This window comes from Ostrea edulis, chromosome 4 (assembly GCF_947568905.1).
Source record: "Ostrea edulis chromosome 4, xbOstEdul1.1, whole genome shotgun sequence".
Taxonomy (NCBI): Eukaryota; Metazoa; Mollusca; class Bivalvia; order Ostreida; family Ostreidae; genus Ostrea; species Ostrea edulis.
In genome coordinates this window covers 5,993,648-6,011,267 of record NC_079167.1, presented here as the reverse complement: position 1 = coordinate 6,011,267, position 17,620 = coordinate 5,993,648, and the positions used below count along the sequence as shown (strand labels likewise).

At 35.0% G+C, this 17,620-nt stretch overlaps 1 protein-coding gene across 1 annotated transcript in view; it reads right to left on the bottom strand.

Annotated features, from left to right (window-relative positions):
- The window catches only part of LOC125669925 (ubiquitin carboxyl-terminal hydrolase 24-like), a 60,127-nt gene that overhangs the window by 30,197 nt on the left and 12,310 nt on the right, over positions 1 to 17,620 (bottom strand). The window contains exons 11-38 of the mRNA XM_048904774.2: positions 15,365 to 15,468; positions 15,095 to 15,202; positions 14,867 to 14,962; positions 14,538 to 14,699; positions 14,347 to 14,430; positions 14,042 to 14,191; positions 13,433 to 13,564; positions 13,171 to 13,282; positions 12,580 to 12,656; positions 12,332 to 12,472; positions 12,138 to 12,191; positions 11,917 to 12,029; positions 11,514 to 11,691; positions 9,442 to 9,540; positions 8,575 to 8,682; positions 7,655 to 7,782; positions 7,366 to 7,450; positions 7,004 to 7,177; positions 6,489 to 6,833; positions 5,759 to 5,912; positions 4,481 to 4,636; positions 3,874 to 4,096; positions 3,685 to 3,746; positions 3,386 to 3,571; positions 3,098 to 3,209; positions 2,462 to 2,606; positions 2,124 to 2,284; positions 1,335 to 1,515 (exon numbers count right to left, since the gene is read on the bottom strand). Coding sequence (XP_048760731.2) covers positions 1,335 to 1,515; positions 2,124 to 2,284; positions 2,462 to 2,606; positions 3,098 to 3,209; positions 3,386 to 3,571; positions 3,685 to 3,746; positions 3,874 to 4,096; positions 4,481 to 4,636; positions 5,759 to 5,912; positions 6,489 to 6,833; positions 7,004 to 7,177; positions 7,366 to 7,450; positions 7,655 to 7,782; positions 8,575 to 8,682; positions 9,442 to 9,540; positions 11,514 to 11,691; positions 11,917 to 12,029; positions 12,138 to 12,191; positions 12,332 to 12,472; positions 12,580 to 12,656; positions 13,171 to 13,282; positions 13,433 to 13,564; positions 14,042 to 14,191; positions 14,347 to 14,430; positions 14,538 to 14,699; positions 14,867 to 14,962; positions 15,095 to 15,202; positions 15,365 to 15,468 — 3,830 coding nt within the window. The remainder of the gene's footprint in view (positions 1 to 1,334; positions 1,516 to 2,123; positions 2,285 to 2,461; positions 2,607 to 3,097; positions 3,210 to 3,385; positions 3,572 to 3,684; positions 3,747 to 3,873; positions 4,097 to 4,480; positions 4,637 to 5,758; positions 5,913 to 6,488; positions 6,834 to 7,003; positions 7,178 to 7,365; positions 7,451 to 7,654; positions 7,783 to 8,574; positions 8,683 to 9,441; positions 9,541 to 11,513; positions 11,692 to 11,916; positions 12,030 to 12,137; positions 12,192 to 12,331; positions 12,473 to 12,579; positions 12,657 to 13,170; positions 13,283 to 13,432; positions 13,565 to 14,041; positions 14,192 to 14,346; positions 14,431 to 14,537; positions 14,700 to 14,866; positions 14,963 to 15,094; positions 15,203 to 15,364; positions 15,469 to 17,620) is intronic.

Here is a 17,620-nt window from a genome sequence, read left to right as displayed (position 1 = left end):
ATATTGTGTATTGTTTTGAATTACCATAAAAATACATAAGCAATGAATGGGTCCAAATATAAAGAATTCACTTCCATACCCGTACTCTGCATTCCTAAATCTGTTAACCCCACTTCTGATAGTTATTTATTATAAAATCGCAAGTAATGTTGGTTTACATCAGTTATGTGAAAGGAGGCTAATACTGAGCAAAGCTTGGATGCCAAAGGCCCGTCCACAAAGCAAGGATCTAAGGGTAACACATATATAAAGGAAAAAGACAAAATCAGCTGAAGAATAGAGATGATCTTAACATACTCTCATTGAAAATTCTGTGAGCCAAATCCCTGTCCCTAGAAATTCAATACACAGTCAGTGTCTATTATGATGTCATGAGTTATCATTGTAATACTTATACCCAGTCACTAGACAATCAATACACAGTCAGTGTCTATTATGATGTCATGAGTTATCATTGTAATGTTTATACCCAGTCACTAGACAATCAATACACAGTTAGTGTCTATTATGATGTCATGAGTTATCATTGTAATACTTAATCCCTGTCACTAGACATTCAATACACAGTCAGTGTCTATTATGATATCATGAGTTATCATTGTAATACTTAATCCCTGTCACTAGACAATCAATACACAGTCAGTGTCTATTATGATGTCATGAGTTATCATTGTAATGTTTATACCCAGTCACTAGACAATCAATACACAGTCAGTGTCTATTATGATGTCATGAGTTATCATTGTAATATTTATACCCTGTCACTAGACAATCAATACACAGTCAGTGTCTATTATGATGTCATGAGTTATCATTGTAATGTTTATACCCAGTCACTAGACAATCAATACACAGTCAGTGTCTATTATGATGTCATGAGTTATCATTGTAATGTTTATACCCAGTCACTAGACAATCAATACACAGTCAGTGTCTATTATGATGTCATGAGTTATCATTGTAATACTGTAAATTCCTAAATTACACTAGGAATTTACTAATGCGTAATTTCGCAAGGCGTGTCAATCACTTATTAAATTTACTCGCTTTTATTTTCTTATTGCTAAAATACATGAAAAAGCTCTTGATCAACAGAGTACTCACAAATTCATGTTCTCACAATTTTCATATATACGAGCCATTTCACGGTATGAAGTACTCGCGTAAAATAAGGAATCTACAGTAATTATACAGCGTCACTAGAAATTCAATTCAACAAGTGCCTGTTATAATGTCAGTGTCAATTTTAACATGGTAAAATGCATACACATCAATGACTCACATATAATGTTTATAAATGAACAGTTTGACCTTCACTGAGATATAAAACCTACCTTAAGATGTTCATCTATTTGATCAATCAAAGCTTGAAAAAAATCAAAAGCATCCTGCTGTTCTCTGATGTTCACGGTCTGGCCCCAGAGCTTAAACACCTTCCAGAATTTCTCAGGTTCATGGTATTGTAGCTTACTTTCAAGTAAATGACCCAACACTTGCTGAATTTGGAAAAACACACTACAAAAAAAAAATAAATATCTGTATTTTTTGAAATAGGAATCAAACTCAACACGAGGATATGACTTGTTAGTTACATTGTAAATAATCTACACTAGTATGTTTTCTAGTATGAAAAACCTAATTCCCTTCTTCAATACATACTTTAATAGATAACCTTGATGAGTGGGGTACATATGTATGAGGTTACAAAGACATTTTTTTTCAAGAAGGTGTGTTATCACTATAGAATGTAGGGAATTATGCTTTGATTTAAATCTTTAGATAGTATTCACTACAAATTCAAATATACATATCTGTATAATGCTAACCAACCATGATATGAATCAAAGGCAAAAAATTATTTGTTACTGATGAAAATGTTTGCATAACCAATTGCAAACTTATTTCGCTCGGTTCACGAACATGCACAATCAATTGCATGTTGTAAATGTCTTACATACATTATCTACTAATAACACAGTATATACCAAGTGATAGAATTTATTTTTGTATTCAAATAGGTTGATTAAGTTCCAACATCCATATTTGGAATGCATGCCACAGACCTCAAAAACTTCACTTTGATTTGTCTTTGTTAAATCAAATAAGTTACTTTGAACCCTGACCTTTCTTCATCTGCTTTGTCCTCCTCCACCCCCAACACAACCTCTGGAATTCCTGGCACCATGTACAACTGTTGGATGACCGAGTTCATGTAACATGTGGCACCACCATTCTTCAGCCCAACAAATCCACATCGGGCCCGTCCATCAACAGGCGGCAAGTACTGAACATAACAATAGCAACAAAGTGTGAATTTCCGCAAGAACAATTCACTCACATTCATTTATTAACTAGGTTTATAAACATGTATTCTGCTGCCCAATCCCATTCAGAATTAAATAGAATATTGTTTAAATAAAATCATTATAAGAACTCACAAAGTTGAATAACCCTGACCTACCTCCCACTCATTGGCACAGTCTGGCTGGGGAAGATGGTGCATTTCAATCAGCTGTTTACAGATATCGCTCAACATAGAGTAGCTTCCCTTGGCCAATTCAATCAATAGCCTGTAAGCTGCCACACGAGATTCACAATTGCTGCACCTGCAGAATCAAACACATATTCTAAAAGTGATATACATTTATATAGTTAGGTTCCTGTATCACAAATTTCGGATGACAGCCTTCTAGAACAACACCTTTTTTTCTGAAGCATTGGCTTGGACTGTCCAATCTATGTTCCAAGTTAGAATTTCTCATACATAAGTAGAAAATTACTTTTTAACATATTTTTTTTCCAATACAAATAATAAAATAAAACAGTTCCTTGGCAAAATTTAAAAGCAATAAAAAATAAATTAATTTTGATCAAATTATTAAAATATACTTCAGTTATCCAGGTATATTGAAATATGGTTGCAATTGAATTTGACCTTCCCTGTATATAAAGTGACCAAATCTAAGGATTTTTCCTTTAAAATAACCTGTCAAAATAGGGCATTTATATATATTCTCTTCATCATCATATCATCTGCGAATTACAGTACATTTAGTAAATATAGAGAGGCAGTGGTTAATATTTCTTGTGGTCTTACTTTGGACTAACTTCCTGAAGCTTCTCCTCACTACTGGTGTTCATACTGTCCATCATCACTTTGGAGGCAGGAAAGAGGAAGTCATGCAAGATATCATACACCAAGGTTCGTCCTGAAAGACATCAAATATTGAAATTTTAATACAAAACCTGCATTCACATCTGTGACATGGGCTGCTGTACATGGAGACGTTGATGTACATGTACATTGAAGTTGGCTTTTGTTTACATCCTTTCACATTAAATTCCCAGATTACTTGAATTGTCTTTCTTCTTTTTTTTCACCTACCATGCTCCTCTTCATCCACCCCCTCACAAGTAAGCAGTGTGGTGATCAGCTTTAGATGGCCAGCTAGTAGACTGTTGTCTGTGTCTGACATGTCAGGATGCAGAGAGGGAACAAAATTTCCCAACCAAGCTACCTCATCTTCCAACATGGCTGTGGGGTTCATCTGCAGTTTTGTCTGGTCCTCCTCTGTAATAACCAGGCAGACTTCATAATGAGGCTAAACAAACTAACCAATCAGGAATCAATGTCATCATATCTCAACATCCCTTTCAAAAAGAAAATGCAAGATCTTGACTTACTTGAAAGGCCTTCCAGAAGTTTGCAAAGTAGATCAAAGTACTGACTGCATTGACCGAGCAATCTGAAAACATGTCAACTGAAAATCAGTCCATTGTTTTTAGGTTATAGTAAAAATGCACACTTTATGTTAACCTCCAATGTCCTGAATACATCTGTAATTTTGCTTGATATTTACTCTGCACACTGACCTTTGGCTCACTCCACGAGCTGAAGCAGATGACACCCAGAATGGAACATAGGCCTTCAGCAACAACTGGAGCATGAAGTGGTGAGGGGTTCGCTGTGCTGTACACTCTGTCTGACTCAGCAGAAAGAACTGCTCAAGGGCAGCATTTCTTATGTCAGCATTAGAACAACCCACCAAAATATCAATAATAAAGTCACTGGAGCAAGGCAGGGAATAAAAGGATGCTGGAAGAAATTCATTTCAAATCATGAGGCACGATTCAACATTAATGCAGGACTGTCAAGTGGCATAATTAATCAATACTTTCCTTAATGTTACCTTTGCAAAACTCACTTTGTTTCAATAAAACATTTCATATACAAACATCATTACATGTATAGTGTAAGGTGATTTTAATGCCACTATACTTAATATACTTATATAATATACTTAAAATATCTGATTTCATGTTCCTACCAATGAGTTCACATCAGATTTGTAGACTGGGTACTTACCAATAAGTTCACATCGAATTTGTAGATTATGTACTTACCAATAAGTTCACATCGGATTTGTAGATTATGTACTTACCAATGAGTTCACATCGGATTTGTAGGCTATGTACTTACCAATGAGTTCACATCGGATTTGTAGACACGTGATGAGAATCTCCAAGGCCTCCTTGGCTATGTTACAATCTTTAGTGGGGATGTCCTGGGCCTTGGCACACACCCCAGCATGAAGACTCTGTCCATCACTCTCACTTCCTGTACTAGCAGTACTTCCTACATATCATAAACAACAGCTTACTACATATCACAGATAATAGCTTACTACATATCATAAACAACAGCTTACTACATATCACAGATAATAGCTTACTACATATCACAGATAATAGCTTACTACATATCATAAACAACAGCTTACTACATATCACAGATTATAGCTTACTACATATCACAGACAACAGCTTACTACATATCACAGATAATAGCTTACTACATATCACAGATAATAACAGCTTACTACATATCACAGATAATAGCTTACTACATATCACAGACAACAGCTTACTACATATCACAGATAATAGCTTACTACATATCACAGATAATAACAGCTTACTACATATCACAGATAATAGCTTACTACATATCATAGACAACAGCTTACTACATATCACAGATAATAGCTTACTACATATCATAAACAACAGCTTACTACATATCACAGATAATAGCTTACTACATATCACAGATAATAGCTTACTACATATCACAGACAACAGCTTACTACATATCACAGATAATAGCTTACTACATATCACAGACAACAGCTTACTACATATCACAGATAATAGCTTACTACATATCACAGACAACAGCTTACTACATATCACAGATAATAGCTTACTACATATCACAGATAATAGCTTACTACATATCACAGATAATAACAGCTTACTACATATCATAGACAACAGCTTACTACAAATCACAGACAACAGTTTACTACATATCACAGACAACAGCTTACTACATATCATAAACAACAGCTTACTACATATCATAAACAACAGCTTACTACATATCACAGATAATAACAGCTTACTACATATCACAGATAATAGCTTACTACATATCATAGACAACAGCTTACTACATATCACAGATAATAGCTTACTACATATCACAGACAACAGCTTACTACATATCATAAACAACAGCTTACTACAAATCACAGACAACAGCTTACTACATATAGATGCATTATCAAAATTACTTATCAGTGATATAGCACATTTACTCCAAATCCTAAAATTTAAACTATGAAATTTCATAGCCAAAAATTAAAGAACTAGACAATATTACAGTCTTCAATGACAAGTAAAAAATCTCTGGTACCTGTACTACTCTGCCTGCTTCTTCTACCGTGACCTGAGGAGCTGTCAATCATCGCCTGAGATGTGCCAATGAGGTGGAGCCTTCCAGCAGCTGCTGCCCATGTGACACGCAGAAAACAGGAAACTGTTTCTGTGAATGTGTGGACATCCATGGTCTATCAAAAAAGGGCATTCCATTATACATTATAGAAAATGCTGGTAGAAAATTGTTCTTGCATCTTCTACATAATAAATTCAAACAACATTTATATAATAGGACTAAATCTGCCAAGGGGGAGATGAGATAACACCTGGTTTACAAAGCTGCACACTTGCAAAGTACCATTCTTCAGAATGATTGATAGAAATCATACCTATGTATCTCAAAACTTTAGGAAACTATCTAATGATCTTCACCTTTTTCATTTGACCATGACAACAAACATCTTAATTCAACAGTCATATTATATATATAAATTATATATTTCTTTAAGATGTAAATCAGATAAGAAATGTGACTAATCTTGCACACAAGGAATTTTGGAATGTCCCTCCAATAACCTTGACCTTTACATTTAAGGTCTCTATTTCTAAAAGTTTGATAAAGACCATTGAAGAAGTGTGGCTTAAATCCTGAACACAAACACACATCCATATGACCACATCAATGTACAAATTCAAAGGAAAGGCCAGGTTACTACATCCCTCCATAGCATGGTTGTAAGCGGATAAAACACATGGAAACATTGTACCTGTACAGCATGACTTCCAGCAGACTGCTTGACAAACGATGTTGTATGAGGGGAGGATGCCATCAATGAACTGGATGCTGATTTGATTTCCTCCTTACTTCCATGAATATCATCCATTTCCAAAAAAATTGTCTGCCCACACAACAGGAAGCGGGCAAGCTGCAGACATATTGAGTAACATCCCTGTCTGATTGTGTAATTCACCTCTGGGGCCAGGGACTCTGCCTGTAGAACATTCACCACCAACTGTAGACCCCCCACAGACAGGAAGTCATCACAGAATGCCTGACTACTAATCCTGGTGGCCAAGTCCACACTTATAGGCATCAGTTTACTGCTCAGAACCTACATTTATTTGTAAAGAGCATAACATTATCAATACATTATATACTTCTATTAAATAAACAACCTATTTCTAAATTTTCCGACAAAATGAAAGCTCAAATTTACCAACCACTTGATAAAATCAAAGCAAATGCATTGAATATCTTGTGGACACTCATAAGCAGACTTACCTCCAAATTATAGAGAACACGGAATGCTGACATATCTTGGGCACTGGCATCAAACAGTGACTTCAGAACATCCTTAGGGGCCAAACGAGGGCTAGGGAGGGGAGAGGCTGAGGCAGATTTTCTGGGACTAGCCCTGGGGCTAATATCATCACCTGAGGCACATTGCTTCAATCCCTATCATATGGAAAGTCATATTGAATGCCTAATTATTACACATTAACAAGGTAATATACCAGTTAAGTTAAACATGCATGTACAAGGAAAAAAATGCAAATTCTAATTCTGTTTTCTGCTGATAAGAATTGGCAAGAAGAATTCAAACAAAAAATAGTTATCTAATCTCATAGATAGTGAAGCCTTACTCTGTTGCCAATGCTTTCCAGAGTTTCTGAGATCTGTGGGTCTGTTGGTATAAGCATCAGTAACTTCCTCACTCGATGAGTAATCCTAGCACAATAAAATCATTAGATGTTTTCATTACAAACATCATGAAATACTGGTATGCAACATAATACTTCCTTCAAAAGAAGGTTTCAGAAATACACATACATGTATGTATGTATATGTACAAGCATCTTACCCAGAAGCAATCAAAACTTTCAATAATTCATCATGTTTTTCATTCAAACAAAGATAGACTGTCAAATGTACCTGGGCTCATCTAAGTCTGCCAGCTGATACAACATATCAAACACTTGGCCTTCAATTGCCATGACAACTCCTGGTAACATTTTCTCTTGCTCCAAGTCAAAGTTCTGCTTTGATGTTGGTGTCATTGGCTTAAAAAAAAATATTAAGGCAATTAGAGTTTATTTAGAGTACCTTCAAGCAATAACACTGTCAGAACAAATTCAATGAATTCAATTTAAATAAAACACAATACAAGTATAAAGAGAATGAATTCTGTGAATTCTGGAAAATGCATGTATTACAAACAGGTAACTTCTTATCATTAAGAAAATCAGAGTACCAGAAATGGTACATAATACACCTGTGAAAAGCTTATGCAGGGTGTTTTTCTGAAGCCATGAGTTGTAGAACTTTACTTAAGGTAGGATCAGCCATCACCAGGCTGTGACATACTTTCTTTGCATTGTATGAATAAAAGGTCCTAGCTTAGAACTGTGACAGGAGGTAGATGGACAAACCACGAGTTCTGTGTGTAAAATTCCAAACTGACTAAGTCCAACAACCTGTAATTTTCCCAAAAATCAAAATCCTTGCTACATGCACATCTTCAATACCCATACAAACACTGTGAAACAGGAAGGTCCTCACTTGAAAATTGTGGGAGGAGTTAGCCAGACAACCCTAAGTATAATATTCATTTTCAAATAAAGGGTCAAAACTCCTGCAAGAGAGGTCAAAATGAATCAAAATTGCAACATGACCCACAAAAAACACTACATAGAGAGTTTCAGCTTGATATGTGACAGAGAAATGAAAATAGAAACAGAAAACCCAAACGGACAGAAGGATGGATGGATGTACAGACATCGCTGTACCACAATACATCCCACTTTTCATCTAAAGACAGGCATATAAAAGATAACTTATACAGTTGTAATTACCTCTTTCCCAAGAGATTGCATCGTTGATGCTGTCAGACGGGCTTGTATCAACTGATTGTCCTCAAACTCCAACTGGTGTAGAAGTTTCTGGTCCTTATGGGTATCCAACTGAAATGGAGTTGATATAGTCATTTCATTTAAACAATATTTAATCACAACATGAAAGAAAAGGTGAGCAAGCTCACACACTCCAAGTCCCCAAAATGAATGACATTATTATGCATAAAATATGTTTAAAAATGTAAATTGTGTAAAATATTAAAACAGAAATATTTCAATTACAAACAGCTTGAAAACAGGTATCATGCAAGTTGACCAAATAGCATATTTCGGTCAAACTTCTAGGTTCAAAAGGGGCATAACTCCCAGAAAAAATCATGTAAGAATTTCCCGAGAATATGCACATCTACACAGTATACCCTTAATAACTACAAAGTTTCATGAAATTCTGTTTGGCAGTTTCAGAGGAGTTACACTGACAAGAACAGGACTGACAGAGGCCAAACTTCTAAGTTCAAATGGGGCATAACTTTAAAAAAAAAATACTGAATCAAATTTACATGTACCTGCAAATTTGCACATCTACATAGTAAGTATATAACTACAAAGTTTCATGAAATTCTGATGAGTAGTTTCAGAGGAGTTGTGTTGATAAGAACAAGACTGATGGGTGGGTAAAAAACATTATACCCTCTGCAACTCATTCATTGTGTGCGGTATGATAATGAATGGGATTGGGCAGCAGCCACAGCCTATTTTAGCCCTCTCCTGTGACAGACTTCATAAATCTTCAGGTGGAAATTTTTTTAAAAAGTCAAAATAAGAAAAAAAAATTGTACAAATCGAAGATTGGTAATAGGTTCTCACCATCTTGTCCTGAGCCACAATCTGCACATTGTCCGATGGTTGTTTGAGTTTGTTGGCAATCCGAGCCCTGACTGAGCTTAATGTCTCATTACCATGGCACTGTATGAAATAATTCAACGTCTGGTGTAAATGACATGCATGCACTTGTTTAAGGTACAAACACAAAAAACATATTCAATTTATGATAAATTAAACAAAATGTAATGTAGTGAGACAAAAGTGAGTTTCCATATAAAACCATCGCTTTTAAAAACATTCTTCCAACCTAATTTCTGTCCAATTTTGATTAAATAAACTATAAATCTGAGAAATAACAAAAGCTTCCTTTCAAAATTTTATAATACCATGATTTTACAACCAACAATTGTGGAGATACATTTTAATCACACAGTAATTTTTTTCTTTTGTAAATCATATCTCTGCAATAGTAGGTCATGAAGTTATGAAAAGAAATTGTACGACAGATCAGGAGAATTTTTTTAACAAGAGGCCCATGGGCCACATCGCTCACTTGAGTCACCTTGGCCCATATCTGAAGACTTTCCATATATATTTGCATGTAAAACCTTAGTCTCTATTATGGCCCCAACCTACCCCAGGAGGCCATGATTTTTACAAACTTGAATCTACACAATGTCAGAAAGCTTTCATGTATATGTCAACTTCTTTGGCCCAATGGTTCTTGAGAAGAAGATTTTTAAAGATTTTTTCTATATTTGTATGTAAAACTTTGATCCCCTATTGTGGCCCCATCCTACCCCCGGGGGCCAGGATTTGAACAATTTAGAATCTGCACTACCTAAAAAAGCTTATCTATAAATTTCATCTTTTCTGGCCCAGTGATTCTTGAGAAGAAGATGATTTTTTAATGACCCTATTCTATTTTTACCTTTTCTTGATTATCTCCCCTTGGCCCTTTATTTTAACAATTTAGAATTCCCTTTACTTAAAGATGCTTTGTGCTAACATTGGTTGAAATTGGCCAAGTGGTTTTTGAAAAGAAGTCAAAAATGTTAAAAGTTTACAGACAGACAGACGGACGGACGCCGGAATACGGGTGATCAGAAAAGCTCACTTGAGCTTTCAGCCCAGGTGAGCTAAAAAGATGGTATTGTATGAGATATATAGGTAAAAGTTTGTTTGTGGTTAACTTTTTGTCTCCTACTGCTTATTGGGCACCCCAAAGTAAGCAAAAATATCAATCACAAAATAACTTAAAGGTATCTGAAGTATATAAAATATTAATACTTTATTTTTCTTTTAATAGTAGAAATTATACAAAGATAAATACTGCAATTTAAAAAGGGCTCAAAGAAGGCCTTCCAATACAAAAACAAATAAAATTTTATTCCTAAAAATCAGCATAGTACCTTCACTAAAAGACTCTGAATGTGTCCAAGAGCATAACCCTATAGTATACAAATATAGACCCTAATTAAAATCAACAGATTTCCATACAGTAATGATTTGCAGGTATTCACTAATGGTAAGTGTTCCTATCTATAGGCATCCCCTTTATACACTTGTATGGATGTACAACCAACTTCTACACAATTTCAGAGTTTAAAAGCTTAACAGTTCTCTACATGGGAGGTATTCCATTGTGTAATACATGAACCTGTACAAATTCTATGGAACCCTAAACTTCTATTTACAATTGACAACCAATAATTACTGTCACAAGGCCTGTGGTCAAAAAGTTATTATCTACATGCTGACTGGTCTTGCTCAACAACAAAAACGGAAATGCACACATGTAGCTAATTTCACAGTTTTTCATAGAGTTTCATACTTATCCTCACTGTAATAACAAATGCAAGAAAGCCCCTGCATAGTCCTTAAAACATAGGGTGCTCTTACCAGTAATACATGAACATGACCCAAACATTTGGTAATGTTCTAAAAACTATAGATCTATTTCTGCATGTATCAGAAGCTTTGTTAAGGCTGAAAAGTTTTAACAGTATCTCAAAACATCTATTTTGCTGTCATGCAAGTCATTCGGCCATGTTAGCAAACAAATTTTTGTCACATGACTTGCAACCCTGAATTACCAAATGTTTAAAACTGACCAGTAAAATAAACTCCTGCTTGGGCGACTCGCAGGTGATCATTAAATTAATCTGCAGCCCGTGGAAGGATGCGCCGTGAGGTAGAATAGTTCTGCTTGTTTGATGGTTCTCCTCCACATTCAGGACATACACCTCAGCAATCCACAGCAGACGTTCAATATTCATCAACTTAATGGACCTGCAAAATACCAATGGCAATCATCTGCTTATTTGGGAAACACCCAAACGTAATTGTGCTAAATGAAAAATAAGTCTCATCTTACAAGTACCATGAAAAATGCTTGATTTAGTTTACTATGGAATAAGATATTCAAAACATGCAATACATTACCCTATTAGATGTACATGTAACAAGAATGAAATTTTATAACAATTTTAAGATCAGTGAATGAACAAGTCCTACCTTGAGGGTGGTGGTACATTAGCTACCTCTTTCACAATGGCTGCCGTTAAAGTTTTTGTTGCCCAGGTGATGGCCTGGGCAATAGCAGTCCCCCCCATCCCGATCATAGCTGCCTGAAATCACAGGGCCACTCATTACGAAAAGGTTGTATTCAATGAACATCTATCAAAACACATAATTTGACTATTTAATTAACATACAGAAAATAATTTTTTTTTTACCTCTAGTCTATTGGAGCATTCTGATATGAATTTCTTATGTAGACTCACAGTGTCCTGAAAATAACGCAATGTTTAAGTACATATCTTGTGCACATATCACAAAGTGCCCATTTATCATGAATTAATGTTTGCAAGCCTGCTAGTTCTATCATTTGAGTACTATTTATCTTTAAGACTTTTCACTCGATGCTTACTTTTTTGAGTCTGACAGCAAGATTTGTGTAACTGACACACAGAAGAAGCTGAATGGCTTTGTCTGCAATGGACTCATCTGGAGTATTCAGGCAGATCTCCCATATGTAGTCTAAACCAAGCAGCTCACTTTTCTCTACTATCTGTTAAACATATTTAAGCCTTCTTTATACACACCGTCTATTGGCATTCCAAACTAATCAAGTTTCACACAAGAAGACAATGTGGAACACAGTTATTGGAATCTTACCAGTCTGCTTCCATCTGTTTTCAGACGATGTTCATACTTGTTCACATTTTCAAAGAAATTCTTAAAGCAGGTAAAACCTACACAAGACAAATAAAAAAATAAATGGACATCTAATCAAACAAGCCACATTCTGATATGCCAAAGAAAACTCTATAAAACCTATACATAGAATCAAACCTTTCTCTGTGAGAAAACTCTTTGACACCTATACATAGAATCAAACCTTTTTCTGTGAGAAAACTCTGTAAAACCTATTCATAAAATCAAACCTTTCTCTGTGAGAAAACTCTATAAAACCTATACATAGAATCAAACCTTTCTCTGTGAGAAAACTCTTTGACACCTATACATAAAATCAAACCTTTCTCTGTGAGAAAACTCTATAAAACCTATACATAGAATCAAACCTTTCTCTGTGAGAAAACTCTATAAAACCTATACATAAAATCAAACCTTTCTCTGTGAGAAAACTCTGTAAAACCTATACATAGAATCAAACCTTTCTCTGTGAGAAAACTCTATAAAACCTATACATAAAATCAAACCTTTCTCTGTGAGAAAACTCTGTAAAACCTATACATAGAATCAAACCTTTCTCTGTGAGTTTCGAAGGATCCAATTTCAACAACTCTTTCTGGAACAGCTGAGTTTGAGTGTCCATCTCTAGGTCAGGCAAACCTTTACTGAACCACTCAAAGCAGGTCTGAAATAACACAAATGAGATATTTTACAGAGTGTATGTGTACTAAAAATCAGAATACCAGTACAATGTATACATGTATGTACTGCGGAGAAAATGTTCCTAAACATATCTTCACAACAGAAATCTTTCCTCAGTTCTTTTAATACTAACTTCTCTATCCCATTGGCAAGCATCAGAGTTAGCAATTAGTGTTCCCCAAATGTCCCGAGCTCGACTCCATGGAAGATAGAGGGCCCCCTCCTGTAGTGTGTATTGGAGAAACTGTAGATGTGTTGAAACAAACTACAAAGAAAATTATAAAATATCTTTAGTCACCTTAGTATATCACATACCAAGTACAATACAAACAATAGTCTATAAAGCATGCAAAATATTTACTTTGTTTTCTTCAGTTAGTAAGCCAAAATCAAATCCTGCAAACAAGAATATTTTCACTCCTGTTTTATTTTCAGCCATTTCACCCTCATAATGAAAGGATTCAAAACTGGACGAATTTGATTTCAATACTCATTACCAAGTACCCATAAATAATTTTGGACAATTTGAAAATGAGACAAAATATTTTTTCAATGAACTTGAGAAGAAGAAAAAAGACAACACAGGATGAAAACTTCCTGATACATAGTATCTAAACAGTTTTTAAATAATTATGCAATTTGAACCCTGTTGAAGTTCGTGTACCTGTTCAAGCCTCAAATTTGAGCAATACCTAGCACCTCTAATACTGTCTGAAAGTTTGTGTGCCTGTTTTAGCCTTACCTCTGAGTGTGGATATCTGGCATCTACAATACTGTCTGGTCCTAATTGTCCATCACCAACAGTAACAAGGGCTTGTTTGTGCAGTTTGATCAGACTCTGGGTCACCAGCTTTATCACATCGTGGTTTTTGTTCAGTTCGTGTAAGATACCCTACACAATCAATGACATCAGTAAACCAGATGTGGTGCTTCATTACAATCAGCAACATTACAGTATGGTACAGAAACGTGGCATCTAATTACAAATCAGTAAACAATAAAGCACTATAGCATTTTTAACTCGAGTAAAAGTAATTATGTGTTTACCTTTTCTGACTTGTGGTTATTTTGCTTCATTATATTTTTACAAATATTTAGCAGCTGTTTCAGAGAAGGTAAAACACAGGCACCCTGTTTATAGAAAAAACATACAGTATATTGTACAGTAATTGTGCAAATATATTTACAGATACATATATTAAGTAATCATTTTCATCAAACGTTTCACGGACACTGACCTTTTTGATGTCTTCGACACACTTTATGACATAGTTTCGCTTGATTTGTTCTCGCACACTGAACGAGTCACTGAGGATGGCCAGGTGCTCCTCCAGTGCCAACTCAATCAACTGTCTTGACAGAGTGGGCAAATGAGAGAGATCCCACAACAGCTCTAGTACCTGTAAACATTCAGAACTAATCAATGTACAGATGAGAGAGATCCCACAACAGCTCTAGTACCTGTAAACATTCAGAATTAATCAATGTATGTGTACGTTATATTATTCAATAGAAAAAGACAAATAAATTGGGATGGGGGAGATTAGAGATAATCTTCCGCTCTTACCCTGGTTGTAGTCTTAGGTTCTTTGGCATCTCTTCCTATTTTACCAATCAGACGAAGCAGTTTCTCCTTCATACGATTATGGTCATCCTGCCATTTCTGTAAAAACATGAACATACTGAGTACTTGTATACAACATAGGTAAGCATTGCTATCTTATAAGGTCAATACTCATCATTTCAATATATCAATTTGTACAAATACTTATCATGAATTTCTACAGGATTTTACCTTCTGAATCAACAAAAACAAGTGTTCTAGCTGTGCCGAGTCAAATTTAACAGCAGCTGCAGCAATGATGGAGTGAATATTGTCTATCACGTGATTGGTCTGGCCAACCTGTAGTGGAATACATGTATAGATAAGATAAGCATATGTATATATGTTTTGATGCCTTGCATAATCTGCATATCTCCTTCCGATATTTTTACTCTCAAATGAAAACACAAAATGTATTAAAGTCTCTACAAAGCAAAAGACATAAAGAGTACAGATTTGTACCTGCATTTTCCAGATCATAGCCAGTTCTTCAGTAGTTATTTCAGATCCTAGGAAATCCACTATACCCTTCACCTTCTCACAATACTGGACCTGGTCTATGTTACCTAAATCACAGTTGATGTACACAAATTATACCTAAATCAGTCAGCATACACGTACACAAATTATACCTAAATAGTCAGCATGAACTTACACAAATTATACCTAAATAGTCAGCATAAACTTACACAAATTATACCTAAATCAGTCAGCATGAACTTACACAAATTATACCTAAATAGTCAGGATAAACTTACACAAATTATACCTAAATCAGTCAGCATGAACTTACACAAATTATACCTAAATCAGTCAGCATGAACTTACACAAATTATGCCTAAATAGTCAGCATAAACTTACACAAATTATCCTAAATAGTCAGCATGAACTTACACAAATTATACCTAAATCATAGTCAGCATGAACTTACACAAATTATACCTAAATAGTCAGCATAAACTTACACAAATTATACCTAAATCATAGTCAGCATGAACTTACACAAATTATACCTAAATCAGTCAGCATGAACTTACACAAATTATACCTAAATCAGTCAGCATGAACTTACACAAATTGTACCTCAATAGTCAGCATAAACTTACACAAATTATACCTAAATAGTCAGCATAAACTTACACAAATTATACCTAAATAGTCAGCATAAACTTACACAAATTATATCTAAATAGTCAGCATAAACTTACACAAATTATACCTAAATCAGTCAGCATAAACTTACATAAATTATACCTAAATAGTCAGCATAAACTTACACAAATTATACCTAAATCAGTCAGCATAAACTTACACAAATTATACCTAAATAGTCAGCATAAACTTACACAAATTATACCTAAATCAGTCAGCATAAACTTACACAAATTATACCTACCATCACACATTATAATTTGAGCTTGGTAATATTTATGATACATGTATCCGATCAACTTCTTAAGATCGATAGAATACGAGATATGATTATAATCTGCAAATTATAAAGTCTTCCAAACAAAGTACTGGCTGTATAAAAGTAGGTTTTTTCTGAGTACTTCTGTTTCCCCCCACATTAATAACGCCCTTCCCCAAAAATCCATTATAAAGAGAAACATTCAATTAAAGTGCACAATATGCTTATCAATCATTGAAGAATAATATGTTTATTTACATTTCCATCTTTATAAGAGTAAGAGGTTAAGGTCAATTGACCTTGATACTAGTTTGTATGTCATAACATCCTTTTATCGCATTTGGAGATTCCATATCTCTATCGGTCCCGGTTCTAAGGTAATACAAGTTTTTATGACCAAGGTCAAAGGTCAAGGTCAATGGGGTCATTTGTTTTTGATACTAGTTTGTATCCTCTTATCATTTCTGAAGATTATATGCCCCTATCAATCCTGGTTCCAAATTTATACCAGTTTTTATTTTCAACGTCAGAGGTCATGATCACTGGAGTTACTTGACTGTGATACTAATTTCATTAAGTCCCATCATCCTTTCCTCAGTTTTGAAGATCCAATTCTCTGTCAGACCTGGTTCTGAACTCTGAAGCAATACCAGTTTCATGTTCAAGGTCAGAGGTCACTAGAATCCCTTGACCTTGATACTAATTTGTAGGTCCTATTATTCCCTTTTCATTTCTGAAGATCCCATGTTGCTATAAGTCCCGTTTTTATAGTCATGGTCAGAGCTTAAGGTCACTGGAGTTCCTTGACCTTCATACTTGTTTGTAGGACCTGTCATTCACTCTAATTTCTGGAGACCCCAGGCCTGGATTTCCCGGGGGGAAAAACTTAACTTGAAACTTGGACTTAAATATAAAATTTTACTCAAATTTTGGCTGCTCAAATAAAAGAAAATTCAAACTTAAGTCTGAGATTTTTTCCAGAAACCCAAGCCAGGACCCTGTCTATCATATTATTTTGTCAAGTTATATCTGTTGAATTTTGGAATTAAATTTCCCCCCTGTAGAGTTCTATGTTCGACCCCACCCTCATTTGATCCCCCAAAATGCACCCTAACCTCTTTCAACTTGAAAACAAAAGCATTTCTGTATAACTAGATACATTGGCCTACCATATCCTTGAGTATCTAATACTTTCATTAATGGGTTACTGAGAACAGCTGCGGACATTTTTAGAAGAACAAGAAGCAGAAGAATAATAGCAAGAACCGAGCAAAAACAAGAAGTCCTCAAACTTTATTTACAATAG